The sequence below is a fragment of the Trichechus manatus genome, unplaced genomic scaffold (genome assembly GCF_000243295.1).
Source record: "Trichechus manatus latirostris isolate Lorelei unplaced genomic scaffold, TriManLat1.0 scaffold00024, whole genome shotgun sequence".
In the NCBI taxonomy this organism is placed as follows: Eukaryota; Metazoa; Chordata; class Mammalia; order Sirenia; family Trichechidae; genus Trichechus; species Trichechus manatus.
This window is the reverse complement of record NW_004443960.1, coordinates 14476651-14499379: the sequence shown is the minus strand read 5'-3', so window position 1 is coordinate 14499379 and position 22729 is coordinate 14476651. Positions and strand designations below refer to the sequence as shown.

The window sequence follows — 22729 nt, the reverse complement described above, 5'->3', positions numbered from 1 at the left end:
ATGCCTGGCCCTGCTGCCTGGAAGACAGGAAAGGGAAAGACGGGGAGAACAAGGAGAATACCCCCGGAACCCAGCGCTTCCTAGAGGAGGCCTGGAGGAAGGGCTTGGACAAGGAGGCCTCTGGGCTAGCCTGCAGCCGCCATGTTTTGGGCTTAGGAAGGAGCAGCTCATTCGCTTTCCCGGCATGACTTGACTTGTTGGCCCTTTCCCTGCCGCGATTAATCACGTGACCGCATTTGTGCACAGGAGCCCGCAGAGGGGGCTGGCGGGCTGTGTACAGCCTCAGCTGCGTTTAACCTGATGGCTAGAGCTCCAACAAGCTGCTTTGAAGCTCTGTTCCACAGTCTTTTAGGATTCCCAGGGGGTTTGGCATATTCCTTACTTACTCTCCGTAAAAGACTTCAGAAAACCAATCCTGAGAAACGACACATTGCAGCTTTAAAAAGTGGCACCAGAAGAAGGATGGTAGTGGTTTAGCTTGAAGAAGGCTGCTCGTTAAACGTGAGCAGCAGCAAGGCCGCCATACACAGCAGGGCAGGTTGCACACTGCACAACTCCCTGGGGCGCATTCACTGTGATGTAAATGGCGTCCCCAGCGGCATGCAGTGTGGCGGCCCCAGTGGTATGACATCGTGTGGATGAGCAGGTCTTGGTCTTGGAAAAAGTGACCTACCTCGGGAACGGATGTCCTAGCTATCAGACACCTCAGCCAGTTACTCTTCTTCTGAAATCCTCAAATAAATCGGGACATTAGCATCAGGGTCTCGGGGTAGGAGGTAGGATAGGAGAGAAACTGTGGGTTAAGGGCAGTCTGGTGACAACATCTGTCTAGGGCAGAACTGTCAGGACCTGAGTTGCTTTCTCCAATAACTAGATGTGAATGAATTTTAGGGTGAGCTGGAAAAGCAGCTTCTACAAGCAAACCCAATTCTGGAAGCTTTTGGCAACGCCAAAACGGTCAAGAACGACAACTCCTCACGATTTGTAAGTAGCGAAGCCACACAGGTTTTCTGGTGCGGGCTCGTTCCCATGGTGTCTTCTCCTGCTTGAGAATGTGCAGTGTGTGTGTGCAGGGAGAGACTGAGGGGCTGGGGCTGCAGCTGTGTGTCACAGTGGCCTTTCACGCTGTATCTTCAGTCCTGTCTTGACCTTACAATCCTGCAAGAGTTCCTGCCACTCATTCACTCACTCATCCTTTCATTCAATCACTATTCACTCAACAAATATTCATTCATTCAACAAATATGCATTTGATACTCATAATTCATTCACTAGCTATTTCTCAAGCACCTGTTATGTGCTAGAGGTCCCTGAGCGGCACGAATGGTTTGCGAAAGGTTGGCAGCTCAAATCCACCCAGTGGTACCTTGGAAGAAAGGCCTGGCTACCTACTTCTGTACGATTATAGGCTTGAAAGCCCTGTAGAGCACAGTTCTACTCTGATGCACATGGGGTCACTATGAATCGGATTCGGCTGAATGGCAGTTGTTAGTACATGCTAGACAATTGCATCCAATACTTATTTATTCAGCACGATACCAATTGTTCACTTATGTACCAGGCACATACGTCCTTCAACAAATATTAAGCACCTACTATGTACAATCATTCTGGTAGGCATTTTTACATGCATCCTTTTCTTTTGTGTTTTCATTAGTTCAGTTAATTTTTATTAAGCACCACTGTGTGCCAGACACTGAACTAGGCTTGGAGGATGGCAGTGAACAGTTAGGATGTGGTTCCAGCCTGGCTGGGGAGCCGGATGGTCAGTGAAGCAGCCACCTTCCCACCCATGCCTCCCTGGGCTCGACAGGCCTCCCCTTTCTCACTTGAGCCTAACGGGGACAGGAGAGCCAGCTTCCCCCAAAATGAGTGGTTGATGATGTGTGGACAACAATTGTTTTATAGTACGAAAAAAGTGGTGGCCTCCACGGGAGGGTCAGAATGATGTTTTCAGGAGGACAATTGTGAGGAAAGACTGCAACTGTGTGGCCATGGGGAGGGGCCCTGCCGATTTGTCGGTGCCCCTCTGAGCTGTCCTTCACTGGGATGGAGTCTTGTGAAAGACTCTTTGTGGACACCCCTACTCTATTCACTCAAAGCTGCCCTTCTGAGTGGCCCTGAGCCCTGCATAGTATTCACACAGCGGCTCTTGCTTTCTGCCCTGTATCTTACCCAAAGCCGGCTTTTTATAACAATTATATAATGTCCCTTTCCCTTTCCTGAAATTAAAGGCATAGGTAATATCACCTGCTACATACAGAAGACAGTGCTGCCACCTGTCAGCATGTTATACTGTGGTGGCTGTCAGTGCTCTTTAGAAGCAAGGGTGTCAAGACTTCCTCTTGCTAACTTTGGACATGTCATCAGGAAAGACCAATTGCTAGAAATGGAGATCATGTTTGGTAAAGTTAGAGGGTCGCTGAAAATAAGAGACATCTTCCATGAGATGGATTGACACCATGGCCTCAACAATCGGTTCAGACAATCAAAGTTCGTGGAGATGGTGCAGGACGGGGCACCGTTTCATTCTGTTACACATAAGGTCGCCGTCAGTCGGAGCCCACTTGATCGTGACCAACAACACTATATATATAGGAATACAAAAAATAGGCACAATGCCCTAACTGTAATATGTAACGTGGTATGAAGGAGACTTAAAATAATTCATAATAAAAATGTACATTTCAACCTATTAATGCTCAGGCCAGACCACACCAGAAGACACAATGAAGCAGTCAGACCCTTGCTCCGAGACCCAGAATCACTGGCTGTGACAGCCACAAACACAGACTGATACAAGAGGCCTGGCCATTGGAATGCAATTTTCCAAAATGGCGACCACCTCTTGGTTGGTCTCTAAACCGAGGAATCTTCTCCAGAGTTCCATGGATGTTACATTTTTGTATTAGAACTTTTTTTTTTTTAGAGGAATTCTTTGTTTATCTAAAACAGTTAGGTTCTAGGCTCAGCTAATTACCTACATGAATGTCAGGTGGGACATTTGAAAGTTGTATGGGATGTGGACAATGCAAGGTTGTGCAGGGCCCTGGCTCATTGTGGGCCACCCAGCATCCTTGGCCCTTGCCACCAAGTGCCAGGAGCTCCCGCATCAAGTGACAACCAAAACAATCACTCCTCCAGATTTCCTGAACAGTAGTGGATGGTGCCCCACTGAATAAGTCCTGCAGTGATGTTGTAATCCATGGCAACATCTCTTTGTTGTTGTTGTTGAGTTGCTTCCAACTCATAGGAACCCTCTGTACAACAGAACAAAACACTGCCCAGTCCTGCACCATGCTCACAATTGTTGCTATGTTTGAGCCCATTGTTGCGGTCGCTGTGTCAATCCATCTTGTCGAGGGTCCTCCTCTCTTTCACTGACCCTCTACAATGCATGATGTCCTTCTCCAGGGAGTAGTCCCTCATGATAACATGTCCAAAGTATGTGAGACGAAGTCTCGCCATCCTCACTGCTAAGGAGCATTCTGGCTGTACTTCTCCCAAGATGGATTTGTTGGTTCTTCTGGCAGTCCTTGGTATATTCAGTATTCTTTGCCAGCACCATGACTTAAAGACATTAATTCTTTTCGGTCTTTATTCATTGTCCAGCTTTCGCATGCATATGAGGCGATTGAAAATACCATGGCTTGGGTCAGGCGAACCTTAGGCCTCAACATCTCTAACAAGTCATAAATGAGAGCAAAGCCAAGTTTATCCCCCAAATCCTCCTCTCGCTGGTGTCCCACGAGTTCGTGGCGGTGGAGAAGAGGAAAAGGATGGCACCTGGCCCTTGGCCACGGCCAGCAGACTCTCCATTGTTGTAGAGACGTCTGTGGTCAACAAATCCTTCTACTCCTTACTTTCTGATGGAGACAGTGTGAGGGCTCTCTCAAGGCCGGGGCAAGTGTAGGGCTCTGTACACACAGGTAGATGCCTGTCTTCACGTACTTCGGGGCGGGGAGAGAAAGATGCCAGCCTTTGTCAGCTACTGAGAAGTAGAAAAAGGGCCAGTGCCACCAGATCCAGGACCAGCCCTGTCCTTGGTTTTTTGATTCTTCTGAGTCAGAGAGCAGGTGAATTGGACCATCCTCTCCAAGTGGAGATACCCAGTGACTGCCAGGGCTGGGACGTGGTCCAGTCCTGCCCACAGAGCCTCCTATGCAGGGCCTGCTGGGACAGTGTGGCTCACCTGTCCCAAGGAGGAGCTTCAGTCACCAGTTGGATGCGCTTGGGTGGGGGAGGGGCAGCATGTTTCTGAATGCGGTGGGCTAAGGGAGGGAGCCCTCCAGCCACATGGGGGTCGTGAAACGTGCCTTTACTTACGGCTCTACCTCTTAGAGGGCAAGCCACTCCACCGCACCCAGCCTCAGTTTTCTCACCTTTAAAATGGGATAGCCATTACGTAGAGTCACTGCGAGAACCAAAAGCCAAATGAAATTGTGTTTGTGAACGTGTTTGTAAGTTCCTCGTCCCAGCTCAGCAGTTGTTGGTTTTTTCTGACACGTTGACCTGTGAGGCTCAGGATGTTCGCAAGAACCTCTTTTTTTTCGCCAAATGCCGCCTCATGTCTCCCTCCGCCACCGGCTTGCAGCATGGGGCAGAGGGGCTGAGGCCGGGCAGCAGGCAGTGACTGTGTGTTTCTGTTGGCAGGGCAAATTCATCCGCATCAATTTCGACGTCACCGGTTATATCGTGGGAGCCAACATCGAGACCTGTATCCTCCGGCCTGGTCTGGGCCACGTGGGACCTCCCCTAACCCCTGCCTAGAGGCTGAGGGTAGGCAAGACAGGCAAGGAACCTGGCACAGAAGCTGCCCCTCTCCCCCGGCCTCTTGAGTTCCTTCCAGAACAATCTTCACTGAGGTTGTCTTCCTCTATCAGCAGGCATTGTAGGGTAGTGGTTACACAAATGTGAACTTCCTGTTTGAACCCCAGACAGCTTGGGTTTGATCCTGCATTGACCTCTTTCTAGCTGAGTGACTTTGGGCCAGTTACTCCACCTGTCTGTGCCTCATTGGTGATATGGGGATGATGATAGTACCGCACAGAGTTGTTGTGAGGATAAATTGAATGAATTCATGTAAAGCTCTTAGAACTGTGCCAGGGACAGAGCAAGGACTGGTTATTAGCTGTTGTATGATCTTCATCCCTGAGTTGCCGTCCATGACTCCAACTCATGGCAAACCACCCTATGTGTCAGAGTAGAACTGTGCTCATAGGGTTTTCAATGGCTGAGTTTTTGGAAGTAGATCACCAGGCCTTTCTTCCTAGTCCATCTTAGTCTGGAAGCTCCGGCGAATCCTATTCAGCATCATAGCAACACGCAGACCTCCACTGGCAGATGAGTGGTGGCCGCGCATGAGGGGTGCATTGGCCAGGAATCAAGGCTGAGTCTCCCTCATGGAAGGAGAGAATTCTGCCCCTTTAGCCCTCTTAGGAGAATATTTATATGTTTTGCTGCAGAAGTGTTACTGGGCTCGCCAGATGCACTGTGGATATTAAATGATATTCGTTGCATATGCAGCATAGCCCCCGTGCTGTCGAGTTGATTCCGACTCATAGCAACCCTATAGGACAGAGTAGAACTGCCCTATAGGGTTTCCAAGGCTGTAATCATTATGGAAGCAGACTGCCACATCTTTCTCTGATGGAGCAGCTGGTGGGTTTGAACCACTGACCTTTTGGTTAGCAGACAAACACTTAACCACTGTGCTCCTTATATGTACCATAAAACCAAAAAAACCAAGCCCGTTGCCGTCGAGTTGATTCCAACTCATAGCGATCCTATAACCCAGAGTAGAACTGCCCCATAGAGTTTCCAGGGAGCAGCTGGTGGATGTGAACTGCTAACCTTATAGCAGCCAAGCTCTTAACCATTGCACCACCAGGGCTTATATACACCATAGTGTGTCCAAAATCTGGAAGATTCTGAAACTCCTCTAGCCCAAGCGTTGGAAAGAAAGTTTGTGGAACTCTTACTGCTTGTGGGATCATAACCTCGCTGGAGGGTTGCTGTGTGCGGGCACCATCCTGGGCCCTTGGCAAACGCACAGTGTCTTCGGGAATCCTGACCCCAGCTCTGGAAGGCGGGTGATGGTGCCTTTGCAGGGTGACTCTGGTCCTGTCCTGAGCCCCTGTGCTGTTGGGGATGGATAGGCAGGTAGCCTGAGACTTTAAGAATTCTGAGACTTTAAGACTTGTGGGAACAGCTTCCTATTTGCTTGGTGGGAAGCAGGCCCCAAACCACCAGGCAGCCCCAGACACCCTTTTCAACCAGGTGCTTTTGGCCAGCTGAGACCCCTGCTCTACTAATGGCTGGACTGCCTGGTCTACCCAAGGGGGACTCCTGTCCTGCAGCTGGAAGGGCTGCAGGCCTCAGCAAAGCCCACATCTGGGGCCCTCTGGTCCTCCAGCCCTGCACGCTTCTCAGCTGCTCATTTCTTGGGTTTATGCCAAGCCCTTGCCCCTCCCACCCTGCCTCTTCTCTCTGGGTCAGTGGTCCTCAAGCCCCAGACAAGTCCTGGCCCCTCCCACCCAGCTTCTTGTCTTTGAATTTGGAAAAAAACAAGCCTGTTGTCATCAAGTCAATTCCAACTCATAGTGACCCTGTAAAACAGAGCAGAACTGCCCCCTAGGGTTTCCAAGGAGCAGCTGGTGGATTCGAACTGCTGTCTTTAGTTAGCAGACAAGCTCTTGACCACTGCGCCACCAGGGCTCCTTGGATCAGTGGTCCTCAAAGTGTGTTCCCAGGACCAGCAGCATCATGTCAACTGAGTTCTTATTCATTGCAAATCTCAGACCTACCGAATCAGACACTCTAGAGGCAGAGCCTCCGTAAAAACCCATTGCTGTCGAGTTGACTCCGACTTACAGCGACCCTGTAGGACAAAGTAGAACCGTCTGATAGGGTTTCTAAGGCTGTAATCTTTATGGAAGCAGACTGACACATCTTCCACAGAGCAGCTGGTGGGTTCAAATCATCAACCTTTTGGTTAGCAGCTGAGCGCTTAACCACTGCACCACCAGGGCTCCTAGAGGTGGAGCCCAGTGCTTGTGTTTTAACAATCCCTCCAGGTGATATGGGCCCCTGGGTGGTGCATACGGTTTGCTGCTAGCCTAAAGGTTGGCGGTTCAAACCCACCCGGTGGTACCATGGAAGAAAGTCCTGGAGGTCTGCTTCTGAAAGGTCATAGCCTTGAAAACCCTATGGATCCTTTCTATTCTGTAACACGTGGGGTCACCATGAGTTGGCGTCAACTCGACAGCAGCTAACAACAACCACAACCAGGTGAAGTAGATGCCCCTGCTTCCGGGGTTGAAAGAGGACCGGGACAGCTAGCTGTGCCGGCTAAGGCAGCGCTCGCCAGTGTTAGGACGCGGCAGAGGCAATGCCTGCCAACCCAGCTAGGCATAGGGGGCCTGTGCCACTACCTTGCAACGTCACACCTGGCCTTGAGGAAGTCCCCTCGCATAATAATTCGCCAGCAACCTGCCCTCCCCCATCCTTCCCACCAGCCCCTAAAGGGTGGTTTCCATACCCTCCCACAGCAGAGATTAGATAACTGGGGGGAGGCATCTTTATAGTCCTTCTTTCCCTTCAGTCCTATCAGAGCCCCCCTTTTTTATATTCAAATAGTTTTATTGCTTACCACCAAAGGAAAAAAAAATTAATTTCCTATGACTTTCCTGTTCTTGAGTTCATTATTATATTTTTTTTTTTTACAAGGTGACCTCAGGGGTTAGTTTTGGTTCAAGGTTTGTAGAGTATCTCAGGGCAATAGTCTCAGGGAGTCTTCTAGTCTCAATCAGCCCAGTAAGTCTGTTTGTTGTTGTTTTTAGGAATTTGAAGTTCTGTTCCACATTTTTTCCCATTCTATCAGGATCCATCTATTGTGGCCCTGATTAGAATGTTGGTAGTGGTAGCCGGGCACCATCTGGTTCTTCTGGTCTCAGGACAGATGAGTTTTGTATAGGCTGTTAGTCCTGTAGATGAGTTTGTTCTTTGAATCTTTGGTTTCCTTCTTTCTCTTTTGCTCTGGATGAGTAGAGACTAACAGTTGTATCGTAGATGGCTGCTCGCAAGCTTTTAAGACCCCAGACTCTACTTCATTACTTTGTTTTAACTCTCAATTGCTAGGATATGTGTTCAAGCAATTTTTTTTTTCTAGGAAGGATACATTAATGGCATACTCTGAGCTCTTGCTCCCTTACCCAAACACAACAATGGCAGTTTTGTTGCCGATAGAATTCTTGTGCAGTGATCTTTTAAAGTCTAAAACCCTTGTGTTCAGATCCCCTTTTTGGGAGGGAACGTGGAGGATGTGTTCTCCCTACACAGGTATGGAGGCTGAACTCCAGAGAGGTTAGCTGTCTGGGTCAAGGTCATTCACTCTCATGAAACCCAGCCCTTGGCCGTGATGTTTATGGACACCACAGATGTTTGACTTTGCCATTTCCTAGCTGTGCGGCCTTAGGAAATTACTTCACCTCTCCCAACCTCAGTTTCCCTATTATCCTGAAAAAGAATATAATGTTCACCCTTGCCAGGATAGTTTGTGAGGCTTAAATGAGAGTGCATTTAGCACAGGGATTTGTCAGTGCTAGACGACGTCCAAGGACAGCTCATTTTAAGAAGAGCTGGTGATGGTTGATGGTGCTGCATCTCATCACCATGCCCCACCTCTGCCCTGGGGTCTTTTTATACCCATATTATGTCCTTACCGGTTCTTTGAGTCCCCTGGACTCATGGCGACCCCATGTGTGTCAGAGCAGAACTGTGCTCCGTAGGGTTTTCAAGGGCTGATTTTTTGAAAGTAGATGGCCAGGCCTTTCTTCTAAGGTGCCTCTGGATGGACTCAAACCTTTCAGTTAGCTGCTGAGTGCGTTAACACTTTGCACCATCCAGGGTCTCCGGGATTCTTTTTACTCTTCCTTTTTTATTCTTTCCCTTTCCTCTGCTCCCCTCACTTCTCTCAGGGTTGGGTTCTGCCAGCACCACCCAGTGGTCTTGTTTGTACACGGGGGCAGTGGTCAAAGTGAAAGGTTTAGCTCCCTGAGCCAGGACTGGAGGGCTAACTGAGTTGGGTGTGGACGACTTGACTCTGCCCAAGCTATAAGCCTCTTCACAACTCTCTAAGGAGCCTCTCCTGGGCCCTGGAGATTCCCACTCCCCCAGCTGGTGTGACAGGGATTGGGGAAGAAGGTTAGGCTTCTGCACGAGGAATGCCTGTGGCAGCGCCAGTGTCCGTGCTATTGTTGTTGATGTTAGCTGCCATCGAGTTGGCGCCTGACTCATGGTGACCCCATGCACAACAGAACGAAATGCTGCCCGGTCCTGTGCCATTCCCATGATTGGTTGTGGATCGGACTGTTGTGATCCATAGGGTTTTCATAGGCTGATTATCAGAAGTAGATCGCCAGGCCTTTCTTCCTACTCCTCCTTAGCCTGGAAGCTGTGCTGAAACCTGTTCAGCATCATAGCAACACACAAGCCTCCACCGACAGATGGGTGGTGGTGGCTGCACACGCGGTTCATCGGCCAGGAATCGAACTTGGCTGTCCCGTGCGGAAGCAGAGAATTCTACCCTTGAACCACCCACCACTTTGCCTCTCCCAGAATCCTTAACTCCTCCCCCAAAGACCTCCTAGAAAAGTCACGGGCAGTTCGCCAAGCCAGAGATGAGCGGACATTCCACATGTTTTACTACATGATCGCTGGTGCCAAGGACAAGATGAAAGGTAAGTGGGTGGCCGTGATGGCTGATTGGAGGCTTCAGCCTTCCTTTTCACTGTGACTAAGGGTGAAGAGAGTAGCTGTGAAAACAGAGATTCTGCGAGAAGAAGGACTGCATCTCTGGGTGGCAGAGGCACTTTTCTTCATCTTCCAACGAGGGAGCGTGGCTTTTGTTTAGGCAGCTACTATGTGACAGGCACCTGGAAGAGACACCAGTCCAATTAGACAGTCTGCACCTTCCAGGGAGGGAGAAACCCAAGTGCCATATTCACCGATTTATAAACCTTGCAAGCATTAAGATATATTGGAATTTTATAAGAAATCCAAGGGGGCAAACTAAGTACCTTTCATTATCCATGTTTTGAAAATGATCTTTAAGTGGCTTTGTGTAGGGCAGGGGTCAACAAGCTTTTTAGGTAAAGGGCCAGGTAGTAAATATTTTAAGGAGCCCTGGTGGGCCGTACAGTTCTATCACAACTACTCAATTCTGCTGCTGTAACACAGAAGCAGCCATAGATGATTCGTGAATGAATGAGTGTAGAGCTTTATTGGAACCAACAGGTGGTGGGCCGTAGTTTGCCAATCCCTGTTGTAGGGAAAACAGTATTGTTTCATGTAAATTCAATGTACTGTATTCCAGATTCCAGTAGCAAATTGTAAGTTATAGATAAGTGGTAGTAATCTACTCACTCTTAGAAGAATATAAAAATCAGAAGAAAGAATGTCAGTGGATATAGTAGGGCCGTTCTAGTAATAAGTTTAGGTCTAAAATTTTATGAGAATAATTCTAATTTTGCTTCCCATCAATTTCGTGGCCCAGGGTTAGTGATGTTGGTTAAGAAAATTACCAAAAGGATATGTGAAACTCACACATTTACTGTGATGAGGTTATTGCAGGGTTTTGCCACTAGAGGGAGACATCGTCCATTATTTAATCTCCTTGCTGCTTGGTCTTCTGGAGGATGTGGTTAAGAGGGGGGAGGGATGTTGAATGGAAGTTATATACTAGCAAATATGGGAAATCAAGACTCTATGGGGTGGCCTAGGGAGAAACATTTACATCCCTCCTCCCTCTGGCACCAAGTGAACAATTTGATTGTTTGGTAACTTGGTTTTCAGTTTGGTTCTCTGTCTCTGGCTTTCATTGGGTGTTCATCTTGTCCTCCCAGAAATGGGGCAAGGATAAGGCATACAACTAAAGGTCCTGAGGCCATTTGGATTGTTGATGATAGAGCTGGGAAGAGAATAGGCTTTTAGAGAGAAGTGAACTTCCGTGAATGTATCCACATGCTGGGTAATGAAGTCTTGGCAAAGATCCAACTCCTTGTGACTTTAAGTAGGCCCTCCAATTAATCTCAGGGTTTGAGTTAACTGGTGTCTTGGGTCAATTTAACCTCGAATTTAGCAAGTAGCTTCCAAGTGACATGACCCATAAAAGACCTTTGCTTAAAAAAAAAAAAAAAAAAGCGTCTCGCTGACCCCCCACTCCAAAAGTCCAGTCGCATCCAGCCTAATTAAAGACTGGCCACAGAGAGGATGTTTGATGTATCGGAGGATGTGATAAAAACAAGGAGTGCAAGGAAAAAGAAAAGCAATTATAAACTTTTTGGGCAAAAGGGAACTGAACAACAACAAAGGAAATATAACTCCAGAGCATAACTTTACAGAGAACAATATTTAATAGATGTAATAATATAAACAAGGAGTTAGCAAATGCTTTTTTGTGAAGGGCCAGATAGTAAATCTTTTAGGTGTTGTGGACCATATGGTTTCTGTTGCAGCTACTCAACTCTTGTTGTAGCAAGAAAGCAGCTGTAGACAAGAGGCAAAGAAATGGGAGTGGCTGAGTTCCAATAAAACTTTATTTACAAAAGCAGCTGGCAAGCGAGATCTACTCACCCCTGATATAAACCCTGTCTATTGAATCAACTAAAAATAATTGGAGGAGAGGTTGGGTAGTATGAGAGAACTAAATCTTCCGCTCTAACAGGGAGTCCATAGATAACATCTAAATATGGCGTATCCAAAAATAGCAGGATAAGTCTATTAGATAGAGAAATGGTGGTAACTACCAGAAGAAACAGCTGAAAGAGAGAAAAAGCAGTTGTTGTAGAGTAGGGTAGGAGCTGGAAAAGAAGCAGGACAAAGGAGTGGTGTTTTTCATTATAAACCTCTTGGTAGTACAGGTAGTCCCTGACTTAAACGACTGAGTTGGGTTCTGACAACTCTGTCGTAAGTCGAATGCCTCTTTTTTTTTTTTTTTTTTAACTTTTCATTATTATTGCCTTTTATTATCAGTATCTTTATAAATCCAATCTTTATTTGTCTTTGGCAATTGGAAACGTTACATATAAATTTACAGATATGGTTACACCAGCAAATTACATGCTGCAACATTGTATGCAGTACATATTACTAACAATAAGGTGTACAAAAAAAAAAATCCCAAAACAGGCAGTTGTAAGCATGGTTCGTCACAACGCAAATGCATCCTAAGTTGGGGATTGATTTTTAAAAATCATGTATGTGTGTGATTTTGATAAAAATTTAATAAATGGGTAAATAAAGATTAAGTTAACTCTTCAGGCAGCTTTGATCCTGAAGGCAGGGTGCCTTTGGGCAGTTGAGATAAAGGCTTCCCTTTCTCCAGGTAGGTGGCACCCTGTGCTGGGCTCGGGGCTTAACAAGCAGAGCCAAGGCTGGATTTGGGCTGCCAGGTGCCCTGGGACAGTACCCAGCCTGCACTGTTGTGGAGCAGGCTGGGTGAGGCTCCCCATGCCATGATGCTGAAAGAGCATTTTAAACACCTGACCCTTTTTGGGAAAGGAAAAGACATTATGATGACCCAACCCCCTTGGCAGTTCCCTGTCTCACGTTGGAAGTGAAAGTGTGTCCCCTGATCACTGTCCCCTCTTCCTCGCCTTCCAGATGACTTGCTTTTGGAGGGCTTCGGCAACTACACGTTCCTCTCCAACGGCTTCGTGCCCATCCCGGCTGCCCAGGACGACGATATGTTCCAGGAAACCTTGGAGGCCATGAGTATCATGGGCTTCAGCGAAGAGGAGCAGATGTGTAAGCTTCACGCCTTGAGTCTGGGGGCTGGCCAGGAGACCTAGTTCACGCCCTTGGTACCGCTGGAATCAGTGAGGGACTTTTCTCTGGTCAGGATAGATTTCTGCCCTCTGAATTCCCCACCTCCACAAAAAAAAAAAAAAAAGCATATTACTCTAGGTGATATTTTACAAAAGTGGCTGTATAACCTAGGGCTCTTTCAGTTATAAGTTACTCAAATTGGCTTAAGCAAAAAGGAAAATGATTCACTCCTAGAACGGAGAAGTTCAGGGATTCTCGCCGGTTTCAGGCACAGCAGGATATAGGGGCTCAGAAGATGTCTCCCGAACCTGGTTTCTCTCCTTCCATCTCTCAGTAACTTTGTCTCTAGGTAGTCTACAATTTATTGCCAGCAAAATGGCTGCTGTGGCTCCAGCCCTTACATTTTTGCCTTAAAATCCAGCAGAAAAGAGCAGAGTGGATTCCCTGATTGAGTCCCTGAATGGAGTCTCATTGGTTCCGATTGGTCAGCCTAGATTGATGTGTGCACGTTCCCAAGATGCTCATTGTATACAGGGCAGTGACAAATCTCTAGGTGGCTTAGGCTATGGTTGTTCCATTCTTGAAACGAGGTAGAGACATCAGCCTCATTGGGAACATGTGGCAGAGACACTGTCCCACCAAGCAGGACAGTGGAGAGGAAGTAATTGAGGCTGCGAGTTTACTTGGGGTCTTCCTGGAAAGGCAGCTCTGGTAATAGGCCAGTACTGATCAATATTACTTATCAGTGACCGAGAAAAAGACTTCGGTCCTGAGAACAGGACAACTCAGAGATGTTTGCAGTCTCGACACTGTGCTTCAAGAAACACGTTTCCTTCTGGGTTAGATGTGCCTTGTTGTTCAAGGTTAATCCCTTTTGGCAACACTGGGACCAGATTGTGGAAAATTTCCTTCCTTCCCATGCCCAGGCCCCTTTGAAGCCCATAATAGCACTAAGGTTGCCGAGACGCAGCGTAGCGGGAGGGGCAGCTTCTGCCAAGATAACTCGGGGCCCAGAAAAAGAAGGCTCTGTGGGTCAGTTGACAAATGGATGGCGTTTGTGGGTTTTGGCCAGGCTTCCACGTCAGAATCCAAGGCTGTCGAATCACACAGGCTCTCCGAGAATGATTCGTTTTGTTTGGGACGTGGGTCGGTTTTGCTTCTAATCTTTGCTTTAAAAAAAAAAAAAAGGGATGAAGTCCTGGATATGTGCAATTTGTTGTTTATCGTTAGCTGCCAACAAGTCAGCCCCTGACTGATGGTGACCCCATGCACAACGGGATCAGACCGTCGTGCACCATGAGGTTTTCATTGGCTGATTTTCACAAGTAGATTGCCAGGCCTTTCTTCCTAGTCCATCTTTGTCAGGAAGCTCCACTGAAACCTGTTTGGCGCTATAGCAACACGCAAGCTTCCACTGACAGATGGGTGGTTGGTGGTTATGTTAGAGGTGCATTGGCTGGGAGTTGAACCTAGTTCTCCTGCATAGACGGTGAGAATTCTACCACCGAACCCCTACTGTGCCAGGCGTTTGCTAAATCCTTGTCTCCCCCTAATGTACCAGGATGTTCAGTGCCATTTTATATCAGTAGTGAAAAAACTGGAACAAACTAAAATGATGATCAATAGAGGGTTTATTAAATTATTGTCTTTCTTTATGAAAGAAAACTGTGAAGCCATTTAAGTTATGTTTTAGAAAAATATGGAAAATGCTAGTAATTTAAAGTGGAGACATCAGGTGGCAAAGCAACGTGCTAAGTACCTTATATGCTGTATTTAATATTACAACAACCCGATGTGGTGGCTGTTGTTACTGCCAATTCTCAGATGAGGAGACTGAGGCACAGAGAAGTGAAGGAACTTACCCAAGGACACACAGCAAGTCGCTGGTGGAGCCGGGACTGGCTCTCGGGTCTCGTGGACTCCCAAGCCTTGTGCTGGGATTCACTGTGCACTGTTTTTGTTTGTGGGCCTGTGGTTTTTGTCCTTTAAACGCCTTTAAAAATCTGGCAGTGAGGCAGTAGAGATTCAGTGACAGAATTCTCACCTTTCGTGCGGGAGGCCCGGGTTTGATTCCTGGCTGATGCACCTCACGCGCAGCCACCACCCATCTATCAGTGGAGGCTTGTGTGTCGCTATGATACTGAACAGGTTTTGACAGAACTTCCAGATTAAGATGGACTATGAAGAAAGGCCTGGTGATCTACTTCTGAAAATCAGTCAATGAAAACCCCATGTATCACAACTGTCCGATCCACAGCCCATCGCAGGGAGGGTGCAGGATGGGCAGCATTTCTTCTCTTGTGCCTGGGGTCGCTGTGAGTCGGGGGCCGACTAGACGGCAGCTACCATCAACAACAAAAATTCATGTCAGGGCTCAGATATGGAAATGGAGGCTAGAATGAGCCCAGTGTGTTCTAAAGTGTAGACTCATCGCTGGGTGATAAATGACGTGGATCCCACTGTGAGGCGGTCTTCTCTCTACTCCCTCCCAGTCCTGATGACTTTCACAGAGAGAGGCAGTTTGACGCTTAGTATGTCTTCAGTTCCTCTCTGGCGCTTGCTAGTCTTCCTTCTAACCACAGAGAGCAGGCAGACTCCAGGCCCGGCCCCATGGACCGTCCCCAGTATCTTGCTAGAATTTAATAGTACTGTTTATTTTTCTTGTCTTTATAGTTGCATCTGTTTATGGCAAGTGAGGCTGATTTTTCATGTAAGATAGAGAGACAAAGTTCCCTATTAAGATAAATTTAAGGGAAGAGAAATGAGTGCATTTAAAGAAAAATAACAGAGCAGATGGCGCACAGAGAGAATAAACGTTAAGATGATGGTGTGCGGTGGCTGGTGGCCACAGGATGTGGTCTCAGACGGGTATGTTTCCCAACCTCAGTTAGGAATCCAGGGATCCCCGCCAGAACCTCCACAGAGAGGCCAGAGGAGAAGGGCTAAGTCGGGCCCAAGCCCTGGAGTTCTGGAGGACCCTGAGTGACCAGGAGAGGCTGGATTTTCTCTGCCACGTTGGATTCTGTTTGTGTGCATGGAGCAACTGCACAGCCATCAGATTCCAAGAGAGAAACAGCCAGCAGGGACCTCAGAGACTATCAGTCCAGCCCCTGGTTCCTGGAGCTCGAGAGGGAAAGGGACTTGCCCCAGGGTCACCCTGAGAGGTGGTAACAGACAGGACTGGAATCATAGCCATGTTATACTAGCAGTAATGCTTATCCAAGGAGCCCTGGTGGCGCAGTGGTTAAGCTCTCGGCTGCTAACCAGAAGGATGGCAGTTCAAATCCACCAGCTGCTTCACGGGAGAAAGATGTGGCAGTCTGTTTCCGTAAAGATTACAGCCTTGGAAATCCTGCAGGGCAGTTCTACTCTGTCCTATAGGGTTGTCAGAATTGACTCGACAGCAGTAGGTTTTTTAATATTTATTGAGTACCAACTATGTGCCAGATACAAGGCGAGACACTTTTCAGGAGCTCTTTCAGTTAATCCTGACACAGCAACCCTATGAGGTAGATGATTTTATGGGCTTTGAGATGGCGACCCCCGGTGTATGTGATTAGAACTGAGCTCCACAGGGTTTTCTATGCCTGATTTTTTGGAATAGGTCACCAGGCCTTTCTTCTGAGGTACTCTGGGTGGACTCAAATCTGTGGTTAATGTGCTTCACTGCTAACCGAAAGGTTGGAGGTTCGAGTCCACCCAGAGATGCCTCAGAGGAAAGGCCTGGCGATCTAATTCCAAAAAATCAGCCACTGAAAACCCCATAGAGCACAGTTCTACTCTGACACACGTGGGGATGCTATGAGTCAGAGTCGACTCGACAGCAACTCGTTCAGGTGGTGAGATGGAGGCCCAGAGAGACTACTACTGCACTTGAGGTCACACAGCTGCTAAGAGCAGGGCCAGGATTTGAACCCAGGTGCCCCCTGCACCAATTCCCCACTGCCACTCAGCCTGCCCGCCTGAAGGCCCTTCTGAAGAAGGGGCACCTAACCCAACCGCCTGGGCCCTCAGAGTAGATGACCGAGGGTGCGTTCTTTAATGAGCCCTCCCAGAGAGTCTCTGGATCCATTTTGCAGACTTCACTCGTTCACAGTTGTCCCACTTCCAGGCTGCGTCTGTATTGTTGCTGACTTCCTGTTGTTATGTGCAGGGGAGACTTCTAGAGCCGTGTCCTCTCTGGCTTTGGTCTAAACGCTAATTTCTGTCAAATCACAAATTTTATCCCCTGGCTTTCCTGTGTCTAGAATAAATATCTAACCATTAATTTTTTTTTCTAAAATCTTCATACCGCCTAAAATCATCCACTTGTATACTGGGCGGTACAGGAGCCACACTTAGGAAACCCTGGTTCATATTTCCCAGTAATACAGTGGCTACTGATACACTAATACAGAATCAGCTGCCCCAGGCCCCTTTGCTCTGAATCCTCACAGCCCCCGCCAGCCTGCTTTGTTCATTTAGATTGGTGTTATCAACCCGGGTGAGTTTGTTCCCTGGGGGACGTTTGGCAATGTCTGGAGATAGTTTTGGTTGCTATGACGAGAGAGTGGGCGGCGTCTAGTGGGTGGAGGCCGAGGATGCTGCTAAACACCCTACAGTGCGCAGGACAGCCCTCACCACGAAACTTACCTGGCCCAAATGGCAATAGTGCTGAGGATGAGAAACCCTGAATTGCACTACTCACCTGGGCTCTGCAGGCATTTCAGCGATGCCTAGTCTATACTTGGACTTCAAACACACAAATATGGCACTCGACAGTTTACAAAGCCCCTTTCATAGATGTTATTGTTAAAAGACACTGCTTTAGCAATGTCCTGTCAACAGCAACTCCATTCATTTGGTGGGTGGAAGGATTTCTGCAATGGTGGGTGAGTGGTCAGCAGCTGGGTCTTTCTCCTATTGAGCTGGGCCAGGGACCCTAAGCTGTGAGGACAGCTGCTGTGAAGGGCTTTGTCACCCCTAGTTTGGCCTGAGCAACTAGAGGAGGCTGGGATCTCTAGGCTTTTTTTCCTGGAACACAGTGATTTCTTCTTGAAAGCCAGAACTTTAGGTGATTTGTACCTGGGTTAAGCTAAAGCCAAGCATTTGCATTAATTTATCACCTGTCCATCATACATCCATCCATCCATCATCAATCTAGCTATCCATCATCAATCTAGCTATTCATCCATCAATCCATCTATCATCAATCCGTCCATGCATCCATCATCCATTCATCATCAATCTATCCATCCATCCATCCATCCATCCATCCATCCATCCATCCATCCATCCATCCATCCATCCATCCATCCATCCATCCATCTATCCATACATCCACCCACCCACCCATCCACCCATCCACCCCTCACTCCCCATGTGTGGAATATGCTTCGAGGATGCAACGATGACGCCTTGACTATCCAGAAACTCATAGTCTGGTGGGGAATTTCAGACACAGAAACTATCTTAATAGTAACATGGGCTCAGTATGGAGTCAGAAGAGTTCTAAGAGTCCTGGTAACACAGGGTTATTTCCTGGAGACGCATGGACAAAAGATGGGAAAAGAACGTCCCCCTTCTTCACCCCAATGTAGACGTCTTGCACACCCAGGCAGAGCATGTTAAGAAGCACAGGGTTTTAAAAAAATATACTTTTATTGACATACAATTTACTTTTAGAAGAGTGTGTGTGTCATAAATATACTGCTCAATGAATTTTTGTACACTGAATACACCTGTGTAACTGACACCCACTTTAAGTGCGAGGACACCACCAGCCCCTAGGAGCTCCCTCCTGCCCTTGCAGGAGCTTCCCCCAATCAGGGGTGACTACTATCTGACTTCTAACAGCGTAGATCAGTTTTGCCTATTCTTGAACTTGCTATAAATGGACTTACACGCTATTTTCTTATTTGTATCTGGCATCTTTTATTCAGCATTCATGTGTGTGAGGTACAAGGATTTTGTTGCTTGTAGCTGTAGAGCATTTCTTCTCATTCCTGTATTGCAGGGGATGGCAAACGTTTTCTGTAAAGGGCCAGATAGTAAATATTTTAGTCTTTGTGGACCATACGATCTCTGTTGCAGCTATTCAATTCTGCTGTTGTAGCACACACACAGCCACAGAAGATAGGAAATGAATGAATGTGACTGTTCCAATAAAACTTTATTTACAAAAGCAGGTGGTGGGCCGAATTTGGCCCATGGGCTATAGTTTGCCAATTGCTACTGTGTAGTGCTCCATTGTAGCACAAGGTTTTTAGCAATCTTCTGAAAATATCCAGCTCCCCTCTGTCCAAGTTTTCTCCTGTTAGCAGGGAGTTGGGGTAGTTTTGTTTTCTCCTAGGCTCAGAAGCCTAGAACTGAGTCTCTTTAGGGGAAAGGCATGGGCTGGCTGTGGGTCTCCAGTGACTTTCAAACTCCAAATCTTCAGAGCACATTGGTGTTGACGTCTGGGTCTTATCTGCTTTTCTCCCCCCGCTTTAGCCATATTGAGAGTGGTGTCATCTGTCCTGCAGCTTGGAAATATTGTCTTCAAGAAGGAAAGAAACACAGACCAGGCATCCATGCCGGATAACACAGGTACTGGCTCCTTTTTACCGATAACTGATGACTTTGGGGATGGGGGAGAGTCACACTCAGGCTGTGACCATTTTTCTGGATGAGGATATCTGGGGTGTTAACAAGAGGGGGACTAGGTTATAATCACTGACTTCTCTCTCTTTTTTAAATGTGTCCCTGCTGAAGACCACCCTAGAGTGGAATGAGTGAAATGTTCTCTCTCTCTTTTTTTTAATAATATTTTATTGTGTTTTCGGTGAAGGTTTACACAGCAGTTTAGGTTCCCATTCAGCAATTTCTACACAAGTTGTGCAGTGACCTTGGTTACACTCTTTACAATGTATGAACATTCTCATAATTTCTGTTCCGGTTGTTTCACTTCCATGAATCTAGTTTCCCTGCCCCCTTACATTCTCATCTTTGTTTTAAAGTAATTGTTGACTATTTGGTCTCCTATAGGTGATTTTTTAAAGGAGCACAGTACTTACAGGTGATGTTCATTATTTTTTGAGTCGATTTGTTGTTTAGCTACAAGGTGACCTCAAGGGTTAGTTTCAGTTCAAGGTTTGAAGAGTATCTCAGGGCAATAGTCCTGGGGAGTCCTCCAGTCTCAGCCAGTCCAGTAGGTCTGTTTGTGTGTGCTTGTGTGTGTGTGTGTGTGTGTGGTGGTGGTGTTTTTTAAGGAATTAGAGGTTCTGTTCCACATTTTTCTCCCATTCTATCAGGGTCCATCTATTGTGTTCCCGATTAGAATGGTCAGTAGTGATAGCCGGGCACCATCTAGTTCTGCTCTCAGGGTAGAGTGGAATGTTCTTGAATCACAGGGTAGGAAATAAACTAATAGTTTTAGAACAGACAGGGTCCTTAGAGGTCATCTATTCTATACTCCTCACTAATTTTTCTGTTATACAAATATTTCTTGACCATCTACTATGTGCCAGATACCGGGTATAGGAGGAAACAAGACAGGCACAGCCTCTGTTCTCATGGCACATACAGTCTTGTTGGGGAGACAGACCCCAAATTTCCCCACATGTACGGTTGCCTAATAAAATACAGGACCCCCAGTTGAATTTGAGTTTCAGATAAATACAACAAATAATTTTATAAGTACATTCCATGCCGTACCTGGGACATAATTATACTAAAAAAACTATTCATTGTTTACCTAAAATTCAAATTTCACTGGGCATTCTGTATCCTTTTTTTTTTTTTTCCCTTCTAAGTCTGACAAACCTAGCCACAAATAAACAGGTTATGTTTTAGAAAGATAGCTCATGCTTATTGGTGGCTGGGCCAAGAAGGAAACAGGTTCTCACACTGCCGGGCTCTTGTCTACCTGCTGCCTGGCCAGCCCCTCCCCCAGGCTGTCCATCACGTTGCTTTTCTAAGCTGCCTAGAGCTCATTGCCTGTTAGACCTGTTAATTGTTGCATATGTAGTACACTCCCCAAATGTGCTAAGTTAAAGGAAATCCACACTCCGAAGAGAAACCGTTAGGGAAAGAGAAACCATAAAGCACCCTTGCAAAGAGATGGGGACAAATCCTATAGTCACGCTGTCGTCCACCTCACTTGTGGAAACCATCATGCCAGACTAGTCTTCATGTTAGAGCAGCAGTTAGGGGTAGCTAGTTTGTGGCTTTGTTCTGAAAGCAATTTTTAAATGTAGAAATGTGCACGCAATAATATGGCAAGACCACATGCCCACTATCCAGAATTGACATTTGTGAATATTTGGTCTTTAAAATGAAATAACAGTACAGATGATATTGATGTTCCCTTGGCCTTCCAACTGGGCCTATTCTCCCTCCTGCACCCACACCTCCTGGCAGTCACACTTGTACTTTATTATGTACCTTTTATATTTTCACCCACGTGTCTGTATAGATGAACAAAGTATAGCATTGCTAAATGATGTCACGCTATAGACATCATTCTGCAACTTGCCTTTTTTACTCAATACTCAACCATTGTCTAGATTAGAGTTTCTCATCCTGGGCACTATTGACATTTTGGGCTACATAATTCTTTTTTTTTTTTTAAATAATATTTTATTGTGTTTTCGGTAAAAGTTTACAAGCAAGTTAGGTTCCTATTTAACAACTACTACACAGATTGTTAAGAAACATTGGTTATATTTTTCACAGCATGTCAACATTCTCGTTAATTCCCTTCTGGATATTTCACTCCCGGTAATCTGGTTTCCCTGTCCCCTTACCCTTTTGTCTTTGCTTTAGAGCAATTGTTGACCATTTGGTCTCCTATAGATGGTTTTTCTTAAAGAAGCTCATTACTCACGGGTTATGATATTCTTTATTGTATAAGCCAATCTGTTATTTAGCTAAACGGTGACCTCAAGGGATAATTTTGGTTTAAGGTTTAAAGCGTATCTTAGGGCAATAGTCTCGGATAGTCCTCTAGTCTCAACTGGTCCAGTAAGTCTGGAATTTTTAAGAATTTGAATTTTGTTCCACATTTCTCTCCCATTCTGTAAGGATCCATCTTATGTGGCTCTGTTCAGAATGGTCGGTAGTGGTAGCCAGGCACCATCTAGTTCTTCTGGTCTCAGGGTAGATGGGGCTGTGGTTCATGTAGATTGTCAGTCCTGTAGACTAATTTCATCTCAGAGTCTGGGCTGGATAATTCTATGATGTGGGGGCTGTCCTATGCCTTGTAGAAATTTTAGCATCATCCCTGGCCTCTACCCACTAGAGGCCAGTAGCACTCCCTGCCTCAGCTGTGAGAACTAAAAATGACTCCAGACATTGCCAGGTGTCCCCTGGAGAACAAAATCATCTGTGGTTGAGAACCACTGGTCTAGAGAGAGAGAGAAAGATCATTCTTTTAACTTCTATTTGGTATTCCATCTTACAAAAATACCACGTTATATTTGTCTCTCCCATATTAGTGGTCATTCAGGGTGTTTCCAGCATCTTGCTGTTTCAAACAATGCTGTAACACATATCCTGGAACAGGGGGTCAAAGTTACTGATAGTTACTGTATGTCAGGCACTTTGCATACCTTACCTCATTTAATTCCATTAACAGCCCAGCAAGATACCAGATAGTTTCCCCTTTTTAAAAATCTGCGAAAAGCAAGCCTCTGGGAGGTTAAATAGCTTGTCCAAAGTCACATGGCTAGGAAATGGGAAGGGGGCAAGGACCTGAACCTAGAACTGTCTGAACCTAAATGCCCAGTTGGGGCATATCCTCCACTCCAGATCCATCATTGCTTCTTAGTAAAACATCATGGATGAGTTCACTAATTACAGTGGTTTTGGGGATTCTTTCATACTGTGCTCTCTACTATCATGCTTCATTGTTCCAAGAGAAACCAGTGTATATGCCGATCAC

The 22729-nt window shown here is 46.5% G+C and overlaps 1 protein-coding gene across 4 annotated transcripts in view; it reads left to right on the top strand.

The window, feature by feature from the left end:
* Positions 1-22729, top strand: part of MYH11 (myosin heavy chain 11) — a 147266-nt gene that overhangs the window by 79987 nt on the left and 44550 nt on the right. For all 4 annotated transcript variants that reach the window (XM_004373283.1, XM_004373282.1, XM_004373285.2 and 1 more), the window contains 5 exons: positions 892-984; positions 4654-4717; positions 9642-9740; positions 12664-12807; positions 19300-19395. In XM_004373283.1, the coding sequence (XP_004373340.1) occupies positions 892-984; positions 4654-4717; positions 9642-9740; positions 12664-12807; positions 19300-19395 (496 nt within the window). The remainder of the gene's footprint in view (positions 1-891; positions 985-4653; positions 4718-9641; positions 9741-12663; positions 12808-19299; positions 19396-22729) is intronic.